At 36.6% G+C, this 26,213-nt stretch overlaps 1 protein-coding gene across 1 annotated transcript; it reads left to right on the plus strand.

The window, feature by feature from the left end:
- Positions 1-1,311: 1,311 nt before the first annotated feature.
- Rgs13 (regulator of G protein signaling 13) lies at positions 1,312-24,558 on the plus strand. The gene is made up of 4 exons (XM_021733302.3): positions 1,312-1,376; positions 4,402-4,463; positions 22,880-23,046; positions 24,026-24,558. The coding sequence occupies exons 1-4, from the start codon at positions 1,312-1,314 to the stop codon at positions 24,212-24,214; spliced, it is 483 nt and encodes a 160-aa protein (XP_021588977.1). The 3' UTR covers positions 24,215-24,558.
- Positions 24,559-26,213: the final 1,655 nt, after the last annotated feature.

The raw sequence follows: 26,213 nt of genomic DNA on the forward strand, positions 1-26,213 counted from the left end.
CTCACTTGAACTTATTCACTTTCTTTTTCTCACTTTCCATGTCCAATGCATCAACGAGGTACTAGCAGTTTTTCCTTCAAATTCTCTAAAATCTACCCCCTTCCCTCCATTCTCCACTGCTACCTCCCACTCATCCCTCATCTGGATGCAGTTGCCCACCAACTCTCCTCCCTGATTTCCAGGGCACTTCATGCTACTCACAAAACTGACTGCAAATGTTAACCTGTCTCCTCTGAAATTTAAAACCTTTCAATGATTTTCCAACTTCTAAATATAAAATCTAGGGCCTGCATGGCCTAATATTCTTGGCCTCAGCCTCTTCTTACAAATTCATCTCCTACCACTTTCTTGCTGCAGTAATCATTTTGAACATGATTCTTGGTCCCAAAGACTTTTTCTGTTCGTTTCTTTCAGATCTCTCCCTGCCGTGCCCTAGATTCATAGGGCAACTTCATTCCTTTCCTTTCTTCAAGTAGGATCTGACTGTGGCCTCCTGACCTCTGTCCAAGCAGCCTTCTCCCTCTCTCAGCACTTTCCCACACCTTCAGCTGATTACAGCTCTGATAGTTCTTCACTGGGATACCACTAACCACCCTCAAGTCTAGCTGCATTCTCCCGTGTTTGCTGGCTTCCCCTGTACTTCCTGTATTGAAGCCCCATCACATGCATCTTACTTACTTGGCAGTAAAGGCAGGAAGAGGAGAAACAAGATCTGTGTGGACCACCCACTGGCAGCCAGAGCTTAGTGCATAATAAGGTGTCCAGGGCCAAGCACATCAATCTAATTTTTTTTTTTAAATCAAATTAACAATGTACAGAATGGAGAAAACTATACAGGCAACACACTTCTCAGAATTCATTCCTAAGTTTCATTGTTCATTTAGCTATTATACTATTTTATTTGACTAATTACAAAGAAGCTAATTTTTTGATATATAGAGAGAGCTTTTGAAAAATAAAAATTGCCCAAAAAAGGAAACCTTAGAAGTCGGCGAATTCCCTTGTCAGTGGGCTGTAAATGAAAAGGTATTTCTCAGAACTTTGCATTTTTAAAACCCCATTCTTTAATGAATAGGTGGGCTAGATAATTTCTAAACTCACATAGAAATCTAAGCACTGATATAAAATATGCATGAGAGCTGAGTCATTTCCTCCCCCTCCTTAACCCCACACTCACTGTATTTGAACTTCAAGAATTCATCCTTATTTTTTCATCATTTGTAGCTTTATATGTTCTTTAAAAATTAACTCTAACATATAACTATTTAAATGACTAAATGATACAAATATATTCTGTATTTCTTTAGAAAAATGAGCAGGCGGAATTGCTGGATTTGTAAGATGTGCAGCAATGAGTCCGAGAGACTCCCTTCAAAGTAAGTAGCATTTAAATTCTATGGCCATTTAAGGTATTTTTGTCACATGATAAGTAGGTGTGTATTTATTTAACTGCTCTCAATATATTTTGCCCAGAAAGTAAAATTTGCATTTATACATGAGTAATTTCACCAGAAGAGCAATCATGTGTTACACTAAGATTCCCTTTTCATTATTCATGGTTTACACTTGAGAATTCAGCAAGTTAAATATTTTTAGCATCTATTATGAGGTTTTTAAAGTTTGAGATTTTTCGATCCAAAATATTTTCAGAGTTCAAACCCTTCATCTGTGAAATGCCAGAAACCTTCACTCCTGCTGGGAATGGTGGCACACACCTGGGATGCTGAGGCAGGAGGATCACGAGTTCAAAGCCAGTCTCAGCAATTTAGTGAGGCCCTAAGCAACTCAGCCAGACCCAGTCTCTAAATAAAAATATAAAAAAGGGCTGGAGATGTGGCTCCATGGTTAAGTGCTCCTGGGTTTAATCCTCTGTACCAAAGGAAAAAAGTTCATTCTGAGATGGAATTTATGAGACGAGAAGGGTAATGAAATGCTTACCAAGTTCTCAATCTCTTTAAGTTTTGCCATAACTAAAAAATGTAGCCATTTGGAGGAGAACAGTGACTGGATTAAAATAAGAAGAAAGAAGAATGCCTGAGAAATGTGAGAAGCCATTCAGTTGGATGTACTCACCGCAAAGACTTCCCAGGTTGGAGGTCCTTCTGAGGTTCACGATGAGTGCCTAGCCCAGTCCAGGTAGAGACCTCAGCTCTGGGCTCATCTCCCTGTAGGGTCACAGCTCCTGGCCTACATGCACCTCTGCTGAAGTACGGAAAGTCCTAGAACGCTCGCAAGCCACTCTGTCTTTAGGAGGAGGCTCGACAGGAAGACCCAAAGCTGGGCAATTTAAACCTGTTGAGGCTGCTCACCTACACAGATGCATCCAAGGAGAAAAGATGTTAATAGGCAATTGAGAACAGCTGTCTGTTCCTCTCCTGGTGATTCCAATGGACTATCACCATCAGAGCTTGCATTTCTTGCTACCTGCCTTGCAGACCCACAATGAGGGAAGGGGAAAGTCAAAAACAAGAAAATTCATGTTTATAGAAGGCTGTGCTTGATGACAGTCACTTGATAAGTGCTTTGCATTCATCACCTCATTTAATTTTCATGGTAACTATGATAGACATTATTATCCATTCTCTAGATAATGAAACTGGGGTTTAGAGATTTTTAAATACAGTAAGACCAGAAACTATTAAGGACAGCACTGGGATTAGAACCTAGAGTTATCAGCCTCTGAACACTCTTCATTCCTCTGTCCATGATGTCATGACATCTCAAAATATTCCATGTGTGATTGCCATACACTGCCTATCTTCCCAGAAGAATGAAGGGGATGCAAAACTGGAGAACTTATATCAGGCAACTCAGGCAGGTGAGGGGACAAAGGTGTTTACTATAATTCTGATGAGACCAATGAAATATTCCTGGGCCAGCATGAAACTTGTGAAATAGAAATAAACATGACAAACAAAAATGATATTCAAACAGAAAGAGATTTCACAACTCTACCTTCAAGCATAATTACTCTAACCATAATCTGTCTCTATAAATCTCATGACTCTTAGAGTCAAAGGAATTCTCTTACCAACAATTTCCAACTCCTAATCTTACACTGACCCAACACAGTGATCCTATCTTCTCTCAGGTTGTAGATTTTATTCTTTCCTACATAATGGGAATGAGTGGGACAGATAGGCATGCAATACACCTTATCTAGCACTTTCTATTTCCCTGTATTGAGAAGGTTATTTTAGGTTACTCTTTCCAAAGTTCTAATAAGAGAAAAGAACAATGAGTCAGGTAGAATTTCATGGAAAAACAAAAATTGAAAGCAATCCTAACACAGTACACTGTTAAGCTTCAGTACTGATACAAACAGTCCATCCAAAATTGACAGGATCCATCTGAATTTTTAGAAAACAAAAGATATTTGACCTTTTTAGGGCTCCAAATCTGTCTCCATGTTCTCAGCAATTTTTTTTAACCTCTGTAATTAATCTTCCTCTTTGTGTTAAGAACCTGCTAATACTGATAGCTCTTCTTGCAGTGCTAACTTTGGGGCTAACAGCCCCCAACAGTACAGCCAATGAACAGACCTTGCTTCCATCTATAGTCATCTTTGATTATATCTAGTTGTTGGGAGCAGGAAAATCAAGAATGTACCACAAATCCAATGATGATGAACACGTTAACTATTTTAAAGAAGGATAATTTAAAAATCAGCATGTGAAAATGTAGTCTCTTGCCAGTTCACTTCAGGAAGCTCCCCAACAAGAACAGGAGAGATGCCCTAGAATTAGCATCTTTCACTAAATGACAAGTGGCTTTGTTTATACTGTTTAAGTCAAATGTCACTCGACATATTGTAATTAATATTAAACCTTCAAACTCTCCCCCTCAAAAAAAAAATCAGCAAATAAGAGACTGAGAAAATAATAGGTACAGAATTACTAATTTTATTATGAAAGTACATGCACATAGGTTTTGTGGGTGAACTCTTAAGATTCTAATAGACACAATGGATAAGCATGTTGCTGATGACAGAAATATACAGTCCACAACCCTGTGAAAGCAACTTGGCATTTTGTACCAAGAACCTTAAAACTACATCTTTTTTTTTTTTACCCACTTATCTCTTTAAGAAATTACCTATCTTATGGGGCACAGCAAGCCTTATCCACAGTTGGGGCTACTTTGGGGAATAGAAAGATTGTATCACTATGATTCTCTATCTTTTTGATACTTATTTCCTTATATTTTCAAAAATATCCTGCTTTTTATGAGTTTTATTATAAAAATAAAATGTAAGTAGATACATTTCCATACAAAACCACACACAAATGGAGTGTAATTATATTTCAGGTTTTTTTGAGGTAATATAATTATATTTAATTCAGCAAAAACCTCAAGAACATTTTAACCCAATCAGCATCTTTTTTTTTTCCCTTTTCAAAGCCTTACTCTGGAAGAAGTATTACAGTGGGCCCAATCTTTTGAAAATTTGATGGCTACCAAATGTGAGTATTATGCATATCTACTCTTTGAATAACCAGCCAGTGTCATTCTTAGGCAAAGAAGAGGGAATCTAGTTGATGAATATATGCTGTTCTGCTCAATGGCAACTGACATCGTTATAAAAAGAAAACCTGAAAATAGTTTGTCGTGTTAACTATGGTTATTTTTCTCTAGTGTTAATTAAAACAAGATTAGTCACTGCAGATATTTATTCTTCACAAGTATATGTATAAAATCCCTTGGCAAATATGCTGAAATAGTAACACATACTGAAATATGCTGCCTTGCCATAGCCTTCCAAAGTTAGCATTAAAAAAAAGAAAAAAAGTCTGCTTTGCTGTTCCAAGCGCTTTCAAAAGTAAGAGTGAAGTTGAATCTTGATGTTCTGAAACTCCTCAAAGTTTATCAGAGTCTGATTTAAGTGGGCTTAGATGTGGATTGGTGTAGAGTTGTATTAGTATCAACATGATAAAAAGGAGAGAGAATAGTAGTGGATAAGAAGAGATAAATTCAGAGGTTCAAGGAAGGAAATATGAAGAATGATGTACACTCAAGAGAACTGCCAACTGTACTTGGAATAAGAAACTGGCAACAGGGTGTGGTAGCACCTGCCTGTAATCCCAGTGGCTTGGGAGGCTAAGGCAGGAGGATGGCAAGTTCAAAGCCAGCCGGAGCAATTTAGCAGGCCCTAAGTAATACAAAAAGGGCTGAGCTGTATAGTTCAGTGGTTCAATCCCCAGTACCAAAAAGGAAGGAAGGAAGGAAAGAAGGAAGGAAGGAAGGAAGGAAGGAAGGAAGGAAGGAAGGAAGGAAGGAAGGAAGGAAGGAAGGAAGGAAGGAACTGGAAGGTTGTAGAAAATGATAAAAACCAAAAGACAAAGTAGTGGGTACTCAGAAAATTTTTCATTGAATCAGTAATTTTTTGTTTTTGTTTTTATTTTTAAATGGAGTTAGTGCCACTCAAATCTTTGTTAATTTTTACCTATAGACCCATGTTTTTACTTAAGATCCCCTTTCGGGCTCTCTGTGAATGTGGACTCCACGGAGGGGGGCTATGTGTGCTGTGTAGATGTTTTAATTGGTGCATTGCTGTGGTTACTCTGGACAGGAACCTCCTGTCGCTCCTGGGGCTGCCATGCTGACTCAGCCCTCTTTGGTATGGACACACTGTCACTATCTGGGCCAAAGGGTGGGAGATGGGGACCCTTGTCTACTCCTGCTAAAGACTCTACAACTTGCTGCATGGCCCCTGCCCTGCTACTAGAAACTGCACCCCAGCCTGGGGCACACCCTGAGCTCTGCTTCCCTACCAGGCCTTTCCAGTGAACATTGGGAGCCATGGTTTATCTTTCAAACTACCTCTTTCACTTTTAAGGTGTTCCTCAAAGTTTTGTGATCCAATTCAGGAGCCTGACTGTGAATTTTAAACAATATCTTTTGGGTACCTTTGACAGCATTTAAATGGGAAGAAAAGACAAAAATGTTTTGTTTAGTCAACTCTGTTGATTCTGCTTCTGTTAATAGTTTGGATTTAGGTCCCAACATTCTATGACCCATGTTTGCAATTTCACCAGATTAATCTCATTTTTAGAGTTTCATACTCTCCCTCTATAAAATGGGAATATGGCCCGTGCATTCAGTATTATTGTTCATGTTGTATATAGTATCGTAGTTCTGAGCTCATAGGAATTGGTAGTTATATTTATTAGTAATAAGGGCACATCTCTGAACAGCAATCTTTTTTTCCTGATCCCTACCAAAACGTCCACAGATTTGGTATTCAGGGCTCCCTATGCCATAATCCCAGCACAGTTTCTAGATTTGCCCTCTCTATACCCTTTTGTACAACACAGCCTCCACTAAGGCATCTGTTCCTCCATTTTCTATTTGTACATCTTTGACTCTCCTGCTCCAGACTTTTGCTCCAGGTCTCCTCTACCTACTGTGCCCTACCTTGAAAAACAAGACTCAAGATCCTTCTTTTCCATAAAACCTCTTAGAAATATTTTTCCTCCTTCCTCTATTTATTAGTATCACTATTCTTTTAATTGCATCTTGTGTGTGTAATAGTTTTTTCCCACAGCAGCTTGCTCAGTAGTTTGTAAATTTCTTAAGAGCATATTGCCTCCCGTTCACCTTTCACACCCTTGAGGAACTCGAAACATGCCCATGGCCATGCAATAAATGTTCAAGGAATAAATACAAGATAAATATTAGGAAGAAAAGACCAAGACAGTGAGCCTTATTATATAAATTTATGTGCCAATACTGGGGACCTAATAAACACAGAATATAGAGTTAATTATTTGGCAAGAATCTCAAGTGCGTGCTTGCCTTGCTAGAATTAGCAATTCAAAAATCTGGTGTCACAAGAATACAAAGTCCACAGAAAAGATGAAAGCAAGAAGACATCCTACTGTTCTTTATAAAAAACAAGCAAAAAATAGGGTAAAAATCTTGTCAGAAATCAAATTAGTATGAAGTTTATATAAAAATATTTTTTAAAAGTGATAAAACAAATCATTCTGTGGAGCAGTCAGACAGAAAAGAAAATTATGAATATAAATATTAGACTTTCCAGTGTATAAAAATGTGTTTACATTCACCAAGGACACTAGCAAAATTCATCCTTTAAGCTAAGATATGTAGATGACTATCTTTTACATAAATTAAAGCACTGATTCTAGAAACAACTAGTTCAGCAATTCACATGGGGAGAAAACATATTAGGCTGGGTCTCAAGAGATGAGCAGATATTGGTTTAGAAGATGTTTGTTGGGGAGCCATTAAGTATAAATACATAGTCAAGACAATACAATTAGATTCAAATAATTCCATAAAAATACCTTTATGGAAAAAGGGATCTTAAAAAAAAAAAACCTCCTCAATTTGAGCATAGACCTATGGCAAAATTGAGACATTAGTTAAAAATTAAGAATGTTAGATTTGGGGCCAGTGGTACACACTTGTAATCCCAGCAACTTGAGAGGCTGAGGCAGGATGAGCACAAATTGAGGCCAGCCTCAGCAACTCAACAAGACCCCGACTCAAAATGTAGACAAAAGGTACTAGGGATGTCCTTCAGTAATAAAGTACACTAAGGTTCAATCCCTGGTCCAAAAATAGAATGTTGGTAACCTAGACACATTCTAGATGTTATCTAATGTTACATTGTTGACAGACAAGTTTTGTAAAATGCCAAAGACATTTTTTACAAATATTGTGGGCCTGTATTCAAAATTCATTCAATAAATATGTATTGAGCACTTCTTAGTATCAGGAAGGGTGCCTGGAAAAAAATCCCACATGCCCATGTGACACATAAAATACCAAGGTGGGGGTGGCAGGGAGTTCCAAAAACAGAAAATCCCCTAGAAAAGAAAAAGGAGGATTTCCATTTAAGGTACATTAGGGTAAAATTAAAAAACAGTAATTAAAGCAATTTTTTTTGTAGCACTCTGAATAGAATTCCAAAGGCAAGACAAATGCATACTTTAAAAAAATAATGTCTTTGACAAAAAAAAGTCAGCTAAGGCTGCATTAGGAGCTGACTGGCAATATTTTAAAGATAAAAAACTATTATAGAAGTAAGTCCAGGAGATTTAAATGTGTGTGTGTTTCAATGAAGACATGTAGTGTGAAGGATTCCTCAGCATTTCATGTGAAAACTAGCATCATTATAAAATCCGCCACAATGAATTAAGCAGGAAACACAAAAGTTCCCCCCAAATCTCCAAATGAACAAGTGATAGAAAGTTCTTCAAGTTTCCAAACATCTGAGTTTTTAGGAAATATTAAATTATTTTCAAATGGACATATAGATAGTGAGAAATTTTAAATGTTCCAGGTTAAGACTTTGTCATCTTTCCATGAAAATACCTGAGAGAATCACCCAAGAATTTTTCTTCAATGATGGTTTCCCAAACCATAGCACTGCAACCAAAACCATGGCAAAACATGGGGCATCACCAAGGTAAACACAAGAAACGAAATTCTGTGGGTTTTTCTGATGACTAAGACTTAACCAAGATACAGTGGAACTAGAAAAGGTACAGAGAAGTGCCTTTGAGATGTCAGAGAACTAACAACCACCTAAATCCAGGGAGTCTTCAAAGTGGAAAGGTCAGGACTAAAAAAAAAAAAAACTATAATGCCAGAAAAATATCTAAAATATCTAAAATATTTAAAATATAAAAATATCTAAAAATACAGAGGGTACATACTTATATGTATGAATGAATTCTCAAAAGATGAGAACAGCATTGCTCACTGATGTTTGTGTCAATTACATTTCATACAACTAAAAAAGATGTTTAGTTCCAAGTTGTTCCTTGGGTGAGTCACTCAATCCCAGAGTGTGTCTGGAAGAACATCCAAGACCTGGAGACACTGGGTCACTGCTCAGCCTGTGCTCCCTTTGAGGGGAGGACACAGACAAACAAGCAAGCAACTTAATGAATAACTAATTTCATAAAGTGGTCAGTGACTTGTTGAAAATGAAACCAAATGATATGACGAAAAAAAAAATCAGGTAGAAGGTCACAATTCCATTGATAGTTAAAGAACAACTGTGAGAAGGAGTAAAATGTGAGCAAAGAGCTGAGTGAGGAGACACAGCCACCCACACTGAAGGCTGTGGTCAGAGTGGCTCAAGCAGAGAGCAACCGCCTTTTAAAGGCCCCGGAGAAGTGAGTGAGGTTAGTATCTTCAAATAACTGAAAGAAATTTGAAATGAGAGAAGCACAGGGCCTTACAAGTCACACGAAAGGCCTCAAACTTAGAGTAACAAGGCTTAGTGTACCAGATACCCTGGTTCTCTTCTGATGAATAGAAACAGGGAGACGGGTTGCACAACTCTACAATATACCGGGTCAGATTAGAATCAGTGGAGAAGATAAGGCTGGGAGCAAGTAGCATGTGGCCAAGTAGCAAAAACCTCTCCAGGGTCTATGAGACCACTGGAGGGAGGTTTCAGATAGAGAACTAAGATCCAAGAAGAGGAGCGGGGTGGTGGAAGAGGATGGGAAAAGAGTCTCAGGTGAGTTGAGAATAACCAAAGACAGTGTGTGATCATGGAAGCCAAAGGAGATAGTTGCTTCAAGAAAGGAACCCTGAACTGTGTCAAAAACGCTGAAAAGTCAGGTGAGAAAAGAACAGCGCCCACTGGCGGTGGCAATAAGGAAGCCAACAGTGCCTTGACGGAGCAGTTTGGAGGACACACGGTGAAGATGGTAACACAGGGATGATTCACACACGCTTTGATGTGAAGCTCAACCGACTAAAAAGCAGAGACTGGAAAATGGCTGAATAGGAAGCCTGATGTGCTTGCTCCACAATGAAGGATCAAAACAAGGAAAAAAGAAAAAAAATAAAATTGCAGCTGTTTCACTGGAGTGTGAGGCAGAGTGTTGGAGAGCAGTGGGGATGTGGCGGAGATGGTGCAGAGCATGGAGATACACTATGCCTCAGAAGGATGGGAACTAAGCACATAGAATCCACCTTTCCATCTCCAAGATCAATCTTGAGTCAAGAAGGACTTCAATCCATCAGAGGTATTCACTGCTGGAGAATCATGTGGCTCTTACAAGCATTAGATTTAGTTTGGGGAAATGCCAGTTACCCCATTGCTGGATTGCCATAGAGAAGGAGTCCACCCCATGCTGTGCCCTCCCCCACCCACACTCTTGCTTCATGGAACCATCTTGAGACCTCACCCACCTGAAGCAACCAGGCAATTTCCCTTGGAAGCTCCACTGAGCCAGTCCTGTGAGCCACCAGGAGGACAGCCAAGCCTGTGGGCTGGAAAGTACCAGAACAGCCCAGATTGAGTAGTATGGTCTGTAGAAAGCCCCAGAAAACAGCCAGATGGCATTACCCTTCCACCTTCCATGCCAGGAAGTAGCCAAGCAGCCCCACCCATCTGCCCTCTGCTCCAGAAGCATCCAGGTAGCCCTGACCGCCTACCCTTATGGCCCATTAATGAAGCTAAGCCTGGCCAGAGCACTTGGGCCCCTGAAGGACCAGGCAAGCAGGTGACTGGACCGGTCCATCCACGTAAGATTCTGAAAAGCTGTCAAGTAGCCTTTCTTGAGTGGCTTAGCCTACCAAATTTCCCTCCTCCAGGGAACATCTGGGCAGCCCTGCTCATCCTCCAATGGCTCTAAGAATTCAGTAGCCAGCTCTCTGAAGTTTGGCCTTCTAGACCTTGAGAAGTAGATGACTAGGAGGCAGCTGGGCAAACCTCCCTGGAGTAGGTCAGCCCCTGGAGGCCCCACCAAATTCCCTGTGCAGTCATGAGACACTGACAGGCACCCCCCACTCACTACTAGACACACTGCCCTGCACAGACCAAGGGGGCCCACTAGTTTGGCCTCACTCTGACATAAGCTACAGAAACTGATGGCCTCCCCATACCTGCAGCCAGATGTACTATGTACAAAGCAGCCAACAAATTGTACTATGCAATTCACAGCCCGTACAACCTAGCTCACCAAAATACCCACAGACATCACCAACATGGATTACAGCTAAAGAGGCTTCATGAACACTATACTAAAGTAAACAACTTGGAACCAAAGTCAATATAACATATCCAAATAACAACCTAGGACACATTATCAGAAGAAAGCCTTTCACTATGAAAGCTACTCTATAAATTGGTAGAGGCAATTAACCCACCAGATACAAAATTCCCAAAGTACAGACAAGCAGCATAAACAAAAGGTAGTCAGGTACCTCCAAAGGAACACTGTAAATCTCTGGCAGCAAACACTGAAGAAAAGGAAATGGATGAATTGTCTGACAAATAATCGAAAGCAATGATTTTAAGGAAACAATGAAAGAAAATACCGAAAAAAAAATATATACACTAGAAAATACAGATGATGCAATGAAATTAGGAAGAAAATTTATGATATGAATGAGAAATTCAGCAAAGACAGCTCAAAGAAAAAGCCTATCAATAATACTGAAGGTAAGAACTCAGTAAATAAAATAAAAAATACAGTGAAGAGCCTGAATAGCAGAACTGATCAGGAAGAATAGAAAGTTTCTGAGCTTGGAGGAAGAAGAGGCGAAGAGGAAGAAATAGAAATAATAGAACTTTAAAAGAAATGAAGAAAGACATTGAGACTTATGGGACACCATAAATTAAACAAACCTTCATAGTATGGGTGGTCCAGAGGAAAACTTATTCAACAAAATAATTGCTGAAAACTGTCTAAATTTTGGAAAAGATATGGACATTCAGATCCAAAAAATTGAAAGCACCTTGGGGCACAAAAAATAAAAAATCTTGGAGGCATATGATAATAAAACTTTCAAAAGTACAAGGCAATTCTAAAAAACAGCAAGAGGAAAGAATCGAGCCACTTATAAGGCAATCTCCATTAGACTAAAAGCAGATTTCTTAACAGAAGCCTTACAGACGAGGAAAGAAATTACAGAGCAGGAAAGCCTTACAGACCAAGAAATAATATATTCAAAATCCTGAAAGAAAAAAAAAAGAAAAGAAAGTCAACCAAACTACTATATCCAGCAAAATGGATGTCTTCAGAAATGAAACAAAACAACTTTCCTAAAGAAGCAGATGTTAAGAGAATTCATCAGCCATCAGACCAACTCTACAAGAAATGCTTCAGGGAGCATTTCAAAAGCAAAATGAGGAAAATTACCATTATGAAAATATGCAAAAGGACCTAACTCAAAGATAGAGTAGATGCACAAAAGAGAAAGAGAATCAAACCCTAACAATACAGAAAACCACTAAACCACAAAGAGAGGAAGAAAGGAAAAAGGATATACAAATCAATCAGAAAAAAAAATTAAAAATTAACAAAACGGCAGAAGTGCGTCTTTACTTGTCCATAATAACTTTGAACATAAACAGATTAAATTCCCCAATTGAAAGGTATAGACTGGATGAATGGATTTTTTTTTTTTAAACTAGACCTAACCGAATGCTACTTACAAGAAACTGACTTCACCAGTGAGCACACAACAAGATTGAAAGTGGAAGAATGGGAAAAGATAAGCAATGCAAGTTGAAACTGAAAGGAGTGGCTGTGCTTATTCATAGTCTGTACTTAAATAGGCTTTAAATCAAGAACTGTAAAAGGGGACAAAAGAGATCTCTGTATAAATAAAGGGATCAATTCATCAAGAAGAAATAACAATTGTAAATGTATCTGCACTTAAAGCTGAAGCAGCTTACCGTATAAAGCAAATGTTATTAGCTCTAAAAGGAGTACTAGACTCTTCACTCTGCTTTTATCAACAAACAGGTTATCCAGACGAAAATCAACCAAGAAACACTTAAGCTAAACAACAGACCAACCTGACAAACATTTATATGTCATTTCATCAAACAGGTGAAGAATGCATATTTTCTCATTGGCACATGGAAACTTCTCTAGGACATACCATATGCAAGGCCAGAAAACAAGTCTCAAAAATTTTCAAAAACTGAAATCATAACATGTATCTTCTCTGAGTACAACGGCATGAAACGAGAAATTTCAGGGACTGTATAAATACACGGAAATTAAGAAATAGTCCCCTGAATGACCAAGTTGGTCACTGAAAAAATCAAAAGTGAAAATTTAAAAATTTATTGAAACAAATGAAAACACAACATACTGAAACCTATGGAATACAGCAAAATCAATACTAAGAAGGAAGTTTACAGCAATAGGTACTTACGTTTTTAAAAAATAGAAAGATTTCAAATAAACAAACCCCAACAATGCAATCCAAAGAACTTGAAAAACAAGAAAAAATTAAGCCCAAAATTAGTAGAAGGAAAGAAACAACAAAAACCAGAGCAGAAATAAACAAAATAGAGGCTAAAATAATCAACAAAACAAAGAACAGACTTTTGAAAAGATACACAAAATTGATAAACCTTCAGCTAGACTAACTCAGAAAAAAAAGAAAAACCTTAAATAAATAAAATCATAGATAAAAAGGGAATATTACAACTGATATTATAGAAGTGCAAATTATCATTAAGGATTATTATGAACATTGATGCATCAACAAATTAGAAAACCTAGAAGAAAATGGATATATTCCTGGACACATGTAACCTACCAAAATGGAACCAAGAGAACACAAGAAACCTGAACAGACTAAAAACGAGTAACAAGATTTAATATGTATTTAAAAAAAGAATCTCCCAAAACAGAAAAGCTCAGAACCCGATGGTTTTGCTGCTGAATTTCACCAAACTAAAAAGAAGAGCTCATACCAATTCTTCTCAAACAATTCCAAAGTAATAAAGAGCAGGAACCCTTCCAAACTTGTTCAACAAGAACAACTTTTTCCTGATAACAAAATCAGAGAAGGACATAACAAGAAAAATCCCTCTGATGAAGACTGATGCAAAAATTTTCAACAAAATATTAGCAAATTGAATCTAGTAGCTCATAAAAAAATATTATATATCAGAAATCTCAAGGCTGCAAGGATGATTCAGCATATGCAAGGGGACAAAATAAAAGATAAACAGAATGAAAGATAAAAATCCTGTGATGATTTCAAAAAATATAGCAAAAACTTTTAATAAAATCCAACATCCCTTCATGATTAAAAACAAAACCTCAAAAATCAATAATGGTTGTATATGACAAACCCACAGACTACATGACACTGAATGGGGAAAAAAAACTGAAATTGTTCCTCTAACATCAGGAACAAGACAAGGATGTCCATTCTCATCACTCCTATTCAATACAGTATTGTAAGCCAGAACAATAAGAAAAAAATAAATAAAAATAAAAGGCATCCAAATTGGAAAGGAGGTCAATTTATGCCTGTTTGAACAACATGATTATATGTATCAGACTCAAAAAAAAAAAAAAAAAACAACTACTAGAACTGTTGAACAAATTCAGTAAGGTTACAGGATACAAAATTAATATACAAAAATAAGCAGTCTCGCAGAGCGTGGTGGCATAAACCTGTAATGCCAGGATCTCAAAAGGCTGAGGCAGGAGACTCTTGAGTTCAAAGCCAGCCTCCGCAACAGCACTGGGCTACGCAAGTCAGTGAGACCCTGTCTCTAAATAAAATGCAAAAATAGGGCTGGGGATGTGACTCAGTGGTCAAGTGCCCCTGAGTTCAATCCCCGCACCAAAATAAATAAGTAGCCTTTTATATACCAATAATGAAATTGCTAAGAAAGACATAAAAAACAATCCCATTAACTACCAAAAAAAGAATATTCCTGAATAAATTTAAACCAAAGAAGTGAATGATCTTTACAAGTAAGATTATAAAACATTAATGAAATAAACAGAAAAAGACATACAGAAAAAAAAAGAAAACATAACCCATGTCTACTGATTAGAATAATCCATGTTGTTAAAATGTCCATACCACCCAAAGTAATCTATAGAGTCAATACCATTCCAATAATATTTTTCACAGAAACGAAAAAAAGAAAACACTAAAATTTGTAAAACACACATAAACATGTGTGTGCACATATAAAATGGAATATCATTCAGCCATAAAAAGAATGAAATTCTGACCTTTGTTGCAACAAGGATGGAACTGGCAGACATATGTTAAAAGAAGTAAGTCAGGCACAGAAAGACAACTAAAATGTTGCTCTGAAAGAAGTAGAGAGCACAATAGTTGTTACTAGAGTCTGATAAGGGTGTGGGAAAAGAGGAAATAGAGAAAAGATGAACAAGAGGTACAGAGATGCACTTCTATAAGAAGAAAAACTTCTAATGTACCATAGCACAGTAGAATAACTATAATTGACAACAATTATTTGAGTATTTTAAAGTAGTTGTCAAAAGGAATTTTAATATTCCCAGCACAAAGAAATAATAACTATCTGAGGTCATTGATATGCCAATTATGTGGATCTGATCATTACACATTGTGTACAGTGATAGAAATAGCACACTGTCATGCATAAAGAGGTACTATTACTATGTGTCAATTAAAAAGAAAGTATGTTTAAAAATAGAACAAAAGTAGAGACACCAAGGGGGTACGTGGTCAATAGTGGGCATATGGGGTCAATAGTTGGGTCTTATTTGGGAAACACAGCAATCTATTTGTATGACGATGACTATTAGTGAAGAGTGGACTGGTGACATAGAGAAGGGTGGAGATAGTAATGCAATAAAAAGCAACATGGACAGAAAAGCAAAGCAGAGCTGAAAAAAAATTCCTCAGGAAGTTGGAAAGGACAGGTGCAGATGGAAGTAGTTGGTTCACTTGCTGGAGGGAAGATAGGATATCTCCGATTAAGTCTGCCTCAGCAAAGTTTGAAGGTCAACTACAGATTGCTGAAGAGAGGGTGTGTTCAAATGTTAAAAAGGGAAAAGGGATGAAATGATTTCTGGAGATTTTGAGAACTGTGATATTAGGAAAGAATGAGTTAATGACTAGACGTGGTTGAGTACCCATTTAAAATGTGCAGTGATCATTTCAAGTTAGAAAGCACAGCTGTGTATTTGTCTGTGGCCTGTTCAGTTTGCTCCAGCATAGATGCAGAGCAGGGATATAGCGTAACCATCCTGGGTAGGCCAGTGTTCTGAATCAGAGAGTTTGCATTAATTTTTAATTTTGCACAAATCTTGGGAATGCTTAGTTGAATGATGTTGGATTACCATACTGCTGAAGGCAATGGAGGCTGCTCTATATTGGTGAACATCTATGCTGCCTGGTGCCTCTTTATCCACATGATAGCAGGGCAGATGTTGGAAGTTACTGAGGGATATTGTTACTCCCTCAGGTGCATCTTGATCCCAAAGGCAGAGCCATTCTCTCAATTCTCTCATCTGTGGGGAAGTCTTTGCTGCTCACTCCTGATTGGCAGCTTCCTACACTATCATTTATTCTAATCTCTGCTAACCACGCTGTTTCCATAGTTACCAGCATCAACCCTTGTATTACAGCACTGCCTTGCCTCAGCCCTTTGAAAGCATTTAGCACATTTTGTCTTTGCTTTCTCACACACTTCTTCACCTGGCAGGGGGGTAGAAAACCTGGCCTTTCATAGACATTGCTGCTCACTTAGTACATTTTTTTCTCACTCACAAAAAAAATGAAAATGTAATAGCATTCCAGGTATGATCTTCTGGTCTCTTGTGCTTCTCAGATAGTGAATTATTAGGGCCTACTTCTCCACTTTCCAAGACCTGTACAAAATGTCTTTAAAATGTAGAAGCATGAGAGATACAAAAGCCCAGATTAACACTATAGTCAATACCTGCTATATATAAGGTAGTACATAAGAACTGGGTATATAAAGATGAATAAACTTCATTCCTCATCCTCAAAGCTTCTCAGGTGAATAAATGAAACATAGTGGAAGTAAACCCATAAATATAATAGACTGTGAGTAGGTAGGTAGATAAACTATAAATTAAAACAGATATGCACTCCGTGCTATTTGTCAACTGATAGGAAGTGCTTATCCAGCTTTGGGGTATTCAGACAAATTTTTCCAGAAATTGAAATATATAAGCTAAGTCTTGGATCAAGGTAGAAAACCTGCAACACGAAAGGAACTGCATACATAACACACAGGAAGTGTCTAAATAAGGCTCAGAGACTGTCAGCCAGGAAGGGCAAGGGAGGAAGCAGGGGAGATGGAGGGCTGTGTCCTAATGAGCCCTAGAACCACAGCCAAGAGGTCCGGCCTTTGTCATCTGGGAAATGGGAAAATTTTGAAAGGTATAATAGATGGTAATAACGAGGGTTTTGTTTTAGAGATTTTTCTCGAATGAAAGAACAGAAAAGATTGGCGGCTAGATCAGGTCAGAGTCGAACTGAAGCTTTTTCATATTAGAGAGTTCACAAGTCTCAAAATCATCAACAAAAGTAACACATAAAAAAGGAAAGCCAGGCCAGCGGGTGAGAGCCTGCCCTAGTCACCTGGGAAGCTGAGGTGAAATGATCACTTGAGTTTGAGACCAGCCTGAGCAACATAGTGAGTCCCCATCTAAATAAATAATGATACTTTTAAAAGAATAATGGGTAAATGGAGAATAGAAAATAAAGCCATAAATATTATAGAGAGTGCCTTTAAGATACTATCTGAAAAGTCAAGAAACACTAATGATACAAAAGAAAAATGGACAGAATGTTTGAAGTTCACAGGAAAAAAGAAGAAAAGTTTAGGAAATATTACAGTATGTATCAAAACTCTCTCAAAATATTACATGTTCAGTTGAGGTATTTAATTCCTTGAGTCACTCCTAAGATAATTGGTCCTAAGGACTTATAGACCAAGATGTTTGGTATTTATATACAAAATGTTTGATATCTATATACCAAAAAAAGTTGAAAAATCCAAATTTTCAATAATAATAGAATGACTGAATATACAGTCACCCTTCTGTATCCACATGTCCTGCAGCTCTGAGTTCAATGACCTGCAGATGAAAAATATTTAGGAAAATAATTGTATGTATATTAAACATGTAGAGATATTTTTTTCTTCCCTAAACAATATGGTATAACAACTGTTTACATAACACATGATACTAGGTATTATCAGTAATCTAGAGATGACTTAAAGTATACAGAAGGATGTGTGTAGCTTATCCACAAATGTTATCCCATTTTATGTAGAACACTTAGCATTTTCAGATTTTGGCTTCCTCAGGGGGTCCTGAAACCAATGCCCTATGGACACAGAAGAACAATTGTCTTACAACCTAGCCCTTCAATGGACTATCATGATCATCTAAAGTAAAAAGGAAAGTGTTTGTTGCATAATATTAAGCATGAAAGAGCAATAGTGATTTTTTTTAATTTTTTTTTAAAGAGAGAGTGAGAGAGAGAGAGAGAGAGAGAGAGAATTTTTTAATATTTATTTTTTAGTTCTCAGCGGACACAACATCTTTGTTGGTATGTGGTGCTGAGGATCGAACCCGGGCCGCACACATGCCAGGCGAGCACGCTACCGCTTGAGCCACATCTCCAGCCCAATAGTGATTTTTTTAAAAAAAATGCCTTTACATTATGTCAATAAGTAACTTGTATTTGTATCTGTGTGTGCAGATGAATGAATGCTAGCTAGATACATGTTTTTACATGATCAATAGGTTGAAAGAATAAAAGTAAACAACAAATTGTCAACAATGGATACTACTTTATTAGACATTTTCTGTGTTAATAACATAGCATTTTAAACTACGTTTATAATAACATAGCAAAGAAAAAGTAGGAGCAAGATTAGAAATAATTAATATCCTAGAAACCAAACCAGAAAATTTTAATAAAACAGGAAGATTTACTATAAAACTTCACACAGATTCTGGTAGAATTATGGAATTTATTATATCTCCAGTGATACAGATTTAAAATTAAAATGTGAATTTAAAATTGGTTTGGACATATTTCTAATGGACATAGCTCACTTTCAGGACTTAATACATGGTACAAGACTTGACATCTTACAGAAAAACAGGATCCTGGAATAAGATAGACCACCATTCTGATTCAGTCAAAAGAAATTCCACGGGCTGGGGTTGTGGCTCAGTGGTAAAGCAGTTGCCTAGCAAGTGTGAGGCACTGGGTTCAATTCTTAGCACCACATATAAATAAATAAAAATAAAGGTTCATCAACAACTTTAAAAAAAAAGAAATTCCATGTTTTTCTACTGCAACAAGAAACGATGTCATGTGTCATCTTGTGTGTCATAGGAGTACTAATTTTAGTGACTACTTTTAAAAGGGCAAGTTAGAGATTTCCAAAAGCAACACTCTGATTCTTCAAGGAAAAGGTATACACCACATATGCCATAAATCTATTTCTGCCACCCTCTCAGCTTAAGTGACCAATTCTGTCGCTTAGCCTTGAATCACTCTTCTGCAGCAGAATCATGGTCTCCTGAGCATAGTGCTCAGGAATGATTATAATTTAAAACTTCAGAATGGGCCACATTGGGTTCGATTGTCGGATTTGGGAAAGACATTTTTACATTATGATTCATGTGGTACATGCATCAACCAAATTCTAAACTGGCAATTTAAGTATGAATTTAATATTTACTATGATTCCTGAAACATTTTTACATAAATACACTCTCAGCGGCTTGTTTGGATGATGTGTAGCATACTCAGACAAAAATTAACCTAATGTATACAGAATTCTGTGAAACATACCAATCACATAAGTCTACTCATTCCACGCATCAGAATCACATCCAAAATATCAGATGGGTTCGAGTCATCCATGTTAGCTTCTGCTAAGTTATGATACAATAACAAATGACATTAAAATCCTGATGATTTACAGTAAGAAAGGTCCTTTCCTTGCTCAGGATACATAGCAACTAAGGTCAGCTCTCACTCTTTTCTCTGTCCTCATTCCAGCCTTTATGCTAAATGAGCAGCTTTTTTTCCAGGACGCATTCTCTTCATAAGGAAGGGAGAACCAACCACATGAGGGTTCTTAAACCATTTTCTTGGAACTACACACAGCACTTTTGCATGTATTTTATTGACTAGCACAAGTTCAATGGCCAGTGCAGATGTAAATGGGATAGGGAAATATAATGCCTTTAGAGGAAGGGCAAGGAAAAACTGAGAATAATACTGCAAGCTGTATTTGCTAACTATATTTTATATAGTATATATGGAAACGATCACTCAGAAAACATAAAAACTATATATAGCAACACATAGATTACTTCATTAGCAAAGGTCTTGAGAATTGTGGAAACATTAGGCAAACCCCAAAAGAAGCAGAAACTCATTCTTCTCCATCATGGGGGGGGGGGGGGAAGCGAGGAAGGCAGGTGTAAACGCAGGTGGGCTCTAGAATGACAACCCATAAACATTTTAATACAAAATCAAGCAAAACATAAGCACAAATCTGAATATTACAATGTGGAATCTAATAGGGGTTTCCAGATCATCTTTCCACCCCACCCACTCATCACTCTAGGAACTATGGCTGACTCTCATTCCATGATCTATGGATTTTTACCAGGTGTCTGTTAGTCTGTCTGTCTCTCTCACATATGCTCTTTATTTTCCTATTCTCTAGCTCATTTCTTAATTTTTATTTTAAGGAGCTTATTTTCTATTCCTAATTATTAAGTCAAACTTTCTCTTATTACAAACTATATGTTTATTCATTTTTAACTACAGCTGTTTCTTTCAATATATTCTGAAAAACACTAGCTTGAACTTAACATGCTAAACCAGAAATAAATTTTTGGTTGTTTTTTTTTATTTGTTTGTTTGTTTGTTTGTTTGTTTTGCTTTTCCCACCCATTTGACTATTTCCTTATTAGGAAGGCAAGTTGCTACATGTGTTCTCTGCTCCATTTCCTGTGCCTATGGTAAGGCAAGGTACAACTTAAAGTCACTTTAGCATGAAAATAAATTTTTTGTTTGAAATCTAAGTTTAAATACATTCCCCCTTTCGGTAGGAACATCTAGTCTATGTCATTTCCTGTGTTACATATCTATATATGTTCTGCTCCCATCTCATATGTCCTCCATATTGAGATAATATTCCTGTCAAACAACATACTGCCCAATTTCAGGAAGGCTGCATATGCTCACATGACAATATTAAGCCATGGTCTAAGTTTGTGTGTTATTAGTATGTTATATTTCTTGCAGATTACCAACTTTCCATAACCATACTGCCTCCATAGAAGGTATCTACCTCTATTTGAGTTTTTCTTCTTGAAAACAAACTACTTTGTTATCCTTATTCCTATATCGTTTCTGACAGAGTAATTAGAAACTAAGAAGTCAAAAAGTCTGACTTTCCCGTGTTAGAAAATTTGATCTAAGCTCTTAGGTGAAAACCCAGGAAAACATGATTACAATTACTCATTATTTCCATTCCATTTAATTATACTTACTTTTCATAATAGTTAATGCTACTGACCAATGTTTTATTAATTAAAATCCTTTTTCACTTGCTGGATATGTTTATAGCTTTGATTGTGGTGACAGTTTCATAGGTATATACTTAGCTTCAAACACATCAGGTTGTACACATTAAATTATGCACAGATTTTTGTAAAAGAAAAAAAAAGAATCCTATGATAGCAGTCAGGGTCTAAATGGTCATGCATTCAACGTGTCTATACACACATTTCTATCAAAAGTTACTTTGGCTGGGTGCAGCGGCATCTGCCTGTAATCCCAGAGGCTGAGATAATTCTGAAGGCTGAGGCAGGAAGATTGCAAAAAGATTGCCTTTAGAGGAAGAGCAGGGAAAACTGAGAATAATACTGCAAGCTGTCACATCAAGCATCTATGCTAACTATATTTTATGTAGTATATATGGTTGCAAATTCAAAGCCAGCCTCAGCAACTTAGTCAGGCCCTAGGCAATTTAACAAGACCCATCTCAAAATTAAAAATTAAACAGAAAGGGCTGGAGATGTGGCTCAGTGGTTAAGCATCCCTGGGTTCAATCCCCCATATCAAAAAAAGAAAAAGAAAAAGAAAAGAAAGTTACTTTGTTGTTTTGTCATTTAACAATTTGATTGCTCAGGCATGTCAAGAGACTCCATAGACACCAAAAGAAGTTTAATATTAATCTCGAAGTATTCATGGTGAACCTTGAAAGTACTTGGTCTTCCCCAAAATTCTGATTCATGTGTTAGATATTTGAAAGCTGCCTTCTTCAAACAGAAGTTCCTAGAAAATAGTGCCACAACCAAGAAAAGCTCCTGCAACCTTTTTCCTTATATACTCATTCCAGAAAGGCAGTTTAAGACCAGACCTGAGGATAACTATCTTGGCATCAAGTGTCATTTGATGGTCATGCTTCACATAATCACTGCCCTGTATTAGATTCCGAGATAGTTTCCAATATCCTATCTGAATTCCATTCATTGCCTGGTCCCTATTTCTTATGTGAACCATAAACCATGAATTAAAAGCTTAATTTTCATCTGTCTCTGTTCTCCTGCACTGACTGGATACTCAGAAACACTTCAGGCTGTACAACCTGATAAGAATATCACTTCCACATGGCTTGAATAGTTTTCTTCCAACCCTGCCCTTTCTTTTTAGAATCTATACTCTGCTCTTAGCCACCAGTTTGGCATGAGTTCTTAGCTTTTTCTTATCATGATCAGAGCTCTTCCTACCTGCCCAGCTTAAGCCTTTTTTCTAGGTCTCTGTGACATCTCCTGTCCTATGTGTCATAGACCTATCCACAGTGGTGAGCAATTTCCTCTGAGTGACTCAGAATGAAGAGATAACCTCACCAATGACTGGATTGTTGAATGTGCCTCAGATGTATAGATTTAAGAGTGTGATAGATACAGATATGGATATGAAACACTCACTTGATAAATAATTAGGGAGATTTTATTCAGACTTTTGTTTTAAGCTGCATTTTAAATATTATTCAGACTTTCTGATAATTTTAACTATAAAAATAAACTGATTTCTCTAATACTTTTAGATGGTCCAGTAGTCTATGCAGCATACTTAAAAATGGAGCACAGTGATGAGAACATTAAATTCTGGAAGGCATGTGAAACCTATAAGAAAATTGCCTCACGGTGGAGCAGAGTTTCTATGGCAAAGAAGCTTTATAAGACCTACATCCAGCCACAGTCCCCTAGAGAGGTAAAAACCGATGGAACTTTACATCCCAGTATCTCCTAATATGTTATAAATTTGATATTACTAATCTTATTTTATAGATTAAAAAAAAAGAATTTGTAAAGTTAATGAACTTGTCCAGTGTCATTACAGTGGTAATGTTAGTATTCAAACTTAGGCAGTCTGGCTCCAAAGTTTCTCATTAGATTATCTTAATTCCCAGGAAGGTTAAAAAGAAAAAAAAAAAGTGTCCTTGCCAACAGAAACTACAAATGCCATAAATAGGTATGTGCACATCCCAGTGGCAATCCACCACCACACCAGAGATTACTGTTCACCTCTGCATAAAACCAACAGACCCAGCAGACATCCACGTTGTGATTACCACCAGTCATTTACAGTGAATGAAACAGATTCACTGAGACTTTTCCTAGCAGACAATGAAAAATGAACATTCCTGTTGAGAGAAAAGAACAGATGATGGTAACTTATTCTCTGAAATTCTTATTTGGAATTTTTTTTTTTTTTTTTTTGGTTTACTTAGACAACCACTTCTGCCCTCCATTTCTCCTCTTCTCACCTTCTTCCCATTTCAGGGCATATTCAGTGAAAACAACCTTTGTAACTAATAAGGAAGATAGATTTTAAAATAGAACCAACTTCCCCTTTCCTTAAAAAGAGGCCTTGGTTTCATAAGCTTCCTTGTTTGCAGACATCCACTAAAAAAGCCACCAGCATCCTCCTGAGTAGAGTGTGGTTTCTGAGACTCCTGTGGTCTTAGGCCAGGTGGCTTCTTTATTCCTTTGGGATGTGAAGATGGATATTTACTTTTAAAAAGCAAAAAAAAAAAATTATCTCTGATAATTTTTAGATATCTATGAACACTGTGAGCAAAATTACCTACTGGACTGAAAAGGAGGGGGGAATAAATGAAACCTTCCCGTTTAACGTGTCCATGTTTAATTGTGCTTACTTACGCTCTACATGTAATTTCCCTTTTCAGATTAACATTGACAATTCAACAAGAGAAACTATCATCAGGAACATTCAGGAACCCACTCAAACATGTTTTGAAGAGGCTCAGAAAATAGTATATATGCATATGGCAATGGATTCCTATCCCAGGTTTCTAAAGTCAGAAATGTACCAGAAACTTTTGAAAACTATTCCTGACTGCCACTCAAAAGTTTAAATTGAAAATTGTACATAGCAAGTACTTGCTTTGATCTTTTACTTTAGGAAAGCACAAATCACAACAAAAGAAGGAATAAAACAAAAATCTAGCTAAAAATTTATTTCTAGTTCCAAAGAGAAAGATTCCAAAAGGAATGAACTCTACAACTCTTATAAGTAACACAAGGTATAGGATACCTATCTTCATTATATTAACAGTATGACATTTTTACTATAGTAATCAACTAATTGATGTTTTCATTAATTTTGCTGTCATCATGCACAGATTACTTATTTAAAAACTTTATCTCTGTGAATTATGTCTCTATCATGAATGTATTCTGCAAATATAGTATTCTTAATAACTCGAATTAGTAGACAAATTTGGTATTTGTAATTCAGTTGTATTTTATTACAAGTAATATTAAAAAGATACATTTTGAGAGATATTTAATCTGTATAATTTTCCTATTAATCTGTTCATAACTAACATTCTATAACATATATATCTTATACATGTGAAAAATTTGTGATGTTCTTTAAAATGTGTTTTTTCATTTATTCTTGCACTTAACATTGCTATAAGGATAGAAAATTTGATTCTTATTTTTTGAGAATTGATTCCTCACAATATAAATTCTTCATGATCTTGGTAATAAATAAATCTAAACATAAATTAAAAGTTATAAACATGTATTTTTCAAAGACACAAAAAAGATATCATTTCAGTATAAATTTCTAAAGGTCTCATGTTGGTATTTTATAATGGTGAAAATATATAATATTTTTACTTTCCATAGATTTCATGGAAAGTATTAGGAGTTTAACACATTCATTTGATCTTACCTTACTGTCATTTAAAAGATCATTCTTTTAAAGACTACAGATTCAACATCCACATTTGGAAGCTCAACATAGTACTTACACGTTTAACAGTTGATCTCCTGCCTTTTATACTTAAAAAAATTTTCAGGTACTTCAAGTCTTGCATTTTGAAAAAAAATAAATCATTAAAAAATTATTTCCACCCTGGGAATCATTTTCAAATGTTCATGTTTTTTCTTGGTTTTGGAAAGTAGATTAAAATAGATGTTACCCTTGTTTTGAAATAAAGCTTCCCCTTTTTTCCCAGTGATTCACTACTTCTCTGTACCACAGCACTCTTAATTCCATGAGCCATTACATTTTATTATACCTAGAAGAATGATTTTGTTGGTCATATGCCTCCATGGTTCACAGGGTCCCAGGCATTTTGTCTGTAGTGTTTATTCCACTTTTAAAAAGAGCAGCATGAGTAACTGCACAGTCAGCCATAACAAATTCAGGTGCTGAGGAGGTCCAAGCCATTAACCACCTTGATCCCAGCTCTGAAACTAAGGAGGTCTTTCTAAATAAATGAATGAATAAACAAAGAGACAGCACTGATAGAATAAGAAATCCACTTTGACTACACATAATGGAAAGGATAGTAGATTCGTTGTTAAGAAACTTTGGTTTCAACTCTAGATATCTCAAATTATTAACTACATAAATTTATTCACCTCTGAGAAAACTACAGAAAATTATAAAATTTCTTATTCCATCTGCTCTTCAGTTTCCTCATCTTCAAAATGAAGTAGTTAGACTAGATAATAGATATCCCTAGCTCCTCTCTAGCTTCAAAATTTTGTGCCTTCAGTACTTTTAAGTAATTAAGTGCAGCATCTAAAGGGGGGTGTGTGACATCCTGTCACCTGTCCTCTGACTTTGTACAGTTAATAGTAAGACTTATCTTCAAAACTGAACTTTGTCACTCAGGTACTCTTCTAAGATTATACATGCTCAGATGTTTATAAATCATGTACAGTCACATACATACTCCTACTCACCTGCTCCAGGTCTCCCCACAACAGTCATTGCTGAATTCCATGTTGGGCTTCAAGAAAAGGCCTCAGGATTGTGAAAAAAAGTATACAGCTTCCTCAAAAAATTAACATATTTTGTCCCATAATCCCAGATATGGAATACTTATAAAAACT

The sequence above is a fragment of the Ictidomys tridecemlineatus genome, chromosome 10, assembly GCF_052094955.1.
Source record: "Ictidomys tridecemlineatus isolate mIctTri1 chromosome 10, mIctTri1.hap1, whole genome shotgun sequence".
NCBI classification, from domain to species: domain Eukaryota; kingdom Metazoa; phylum Chordata; class Mammalia; order Rodentia; family Sciuridae; genus Ictidomys; species Ictidomys tridecemlineatus.

Bases quoted from the DNA above. Each gene is read 5' to 3' on its own strand.
- Rgs13 (XM_021733302.3), top strand. From the start codon at position 1,312: ATGAGCAGGCGGAATTGCTGGATTTGTAAGATGTGCAGCAATGAGTCC. The intron at 4,464-22,879 runs GTGAGTATTATG...TAATACTTTTAG, and splicing joins AAATTTGATGGCTACCAAAT to ATGGTCCAGTAGTCTATGCA. The intron at 23,047-24,025 runs GTAAAAACCGAT...TTCCCTTTTCAG, and splicing joins AGCCACAGTCCCCTAGAGAG to ATTAACATTGACAATTCAAC.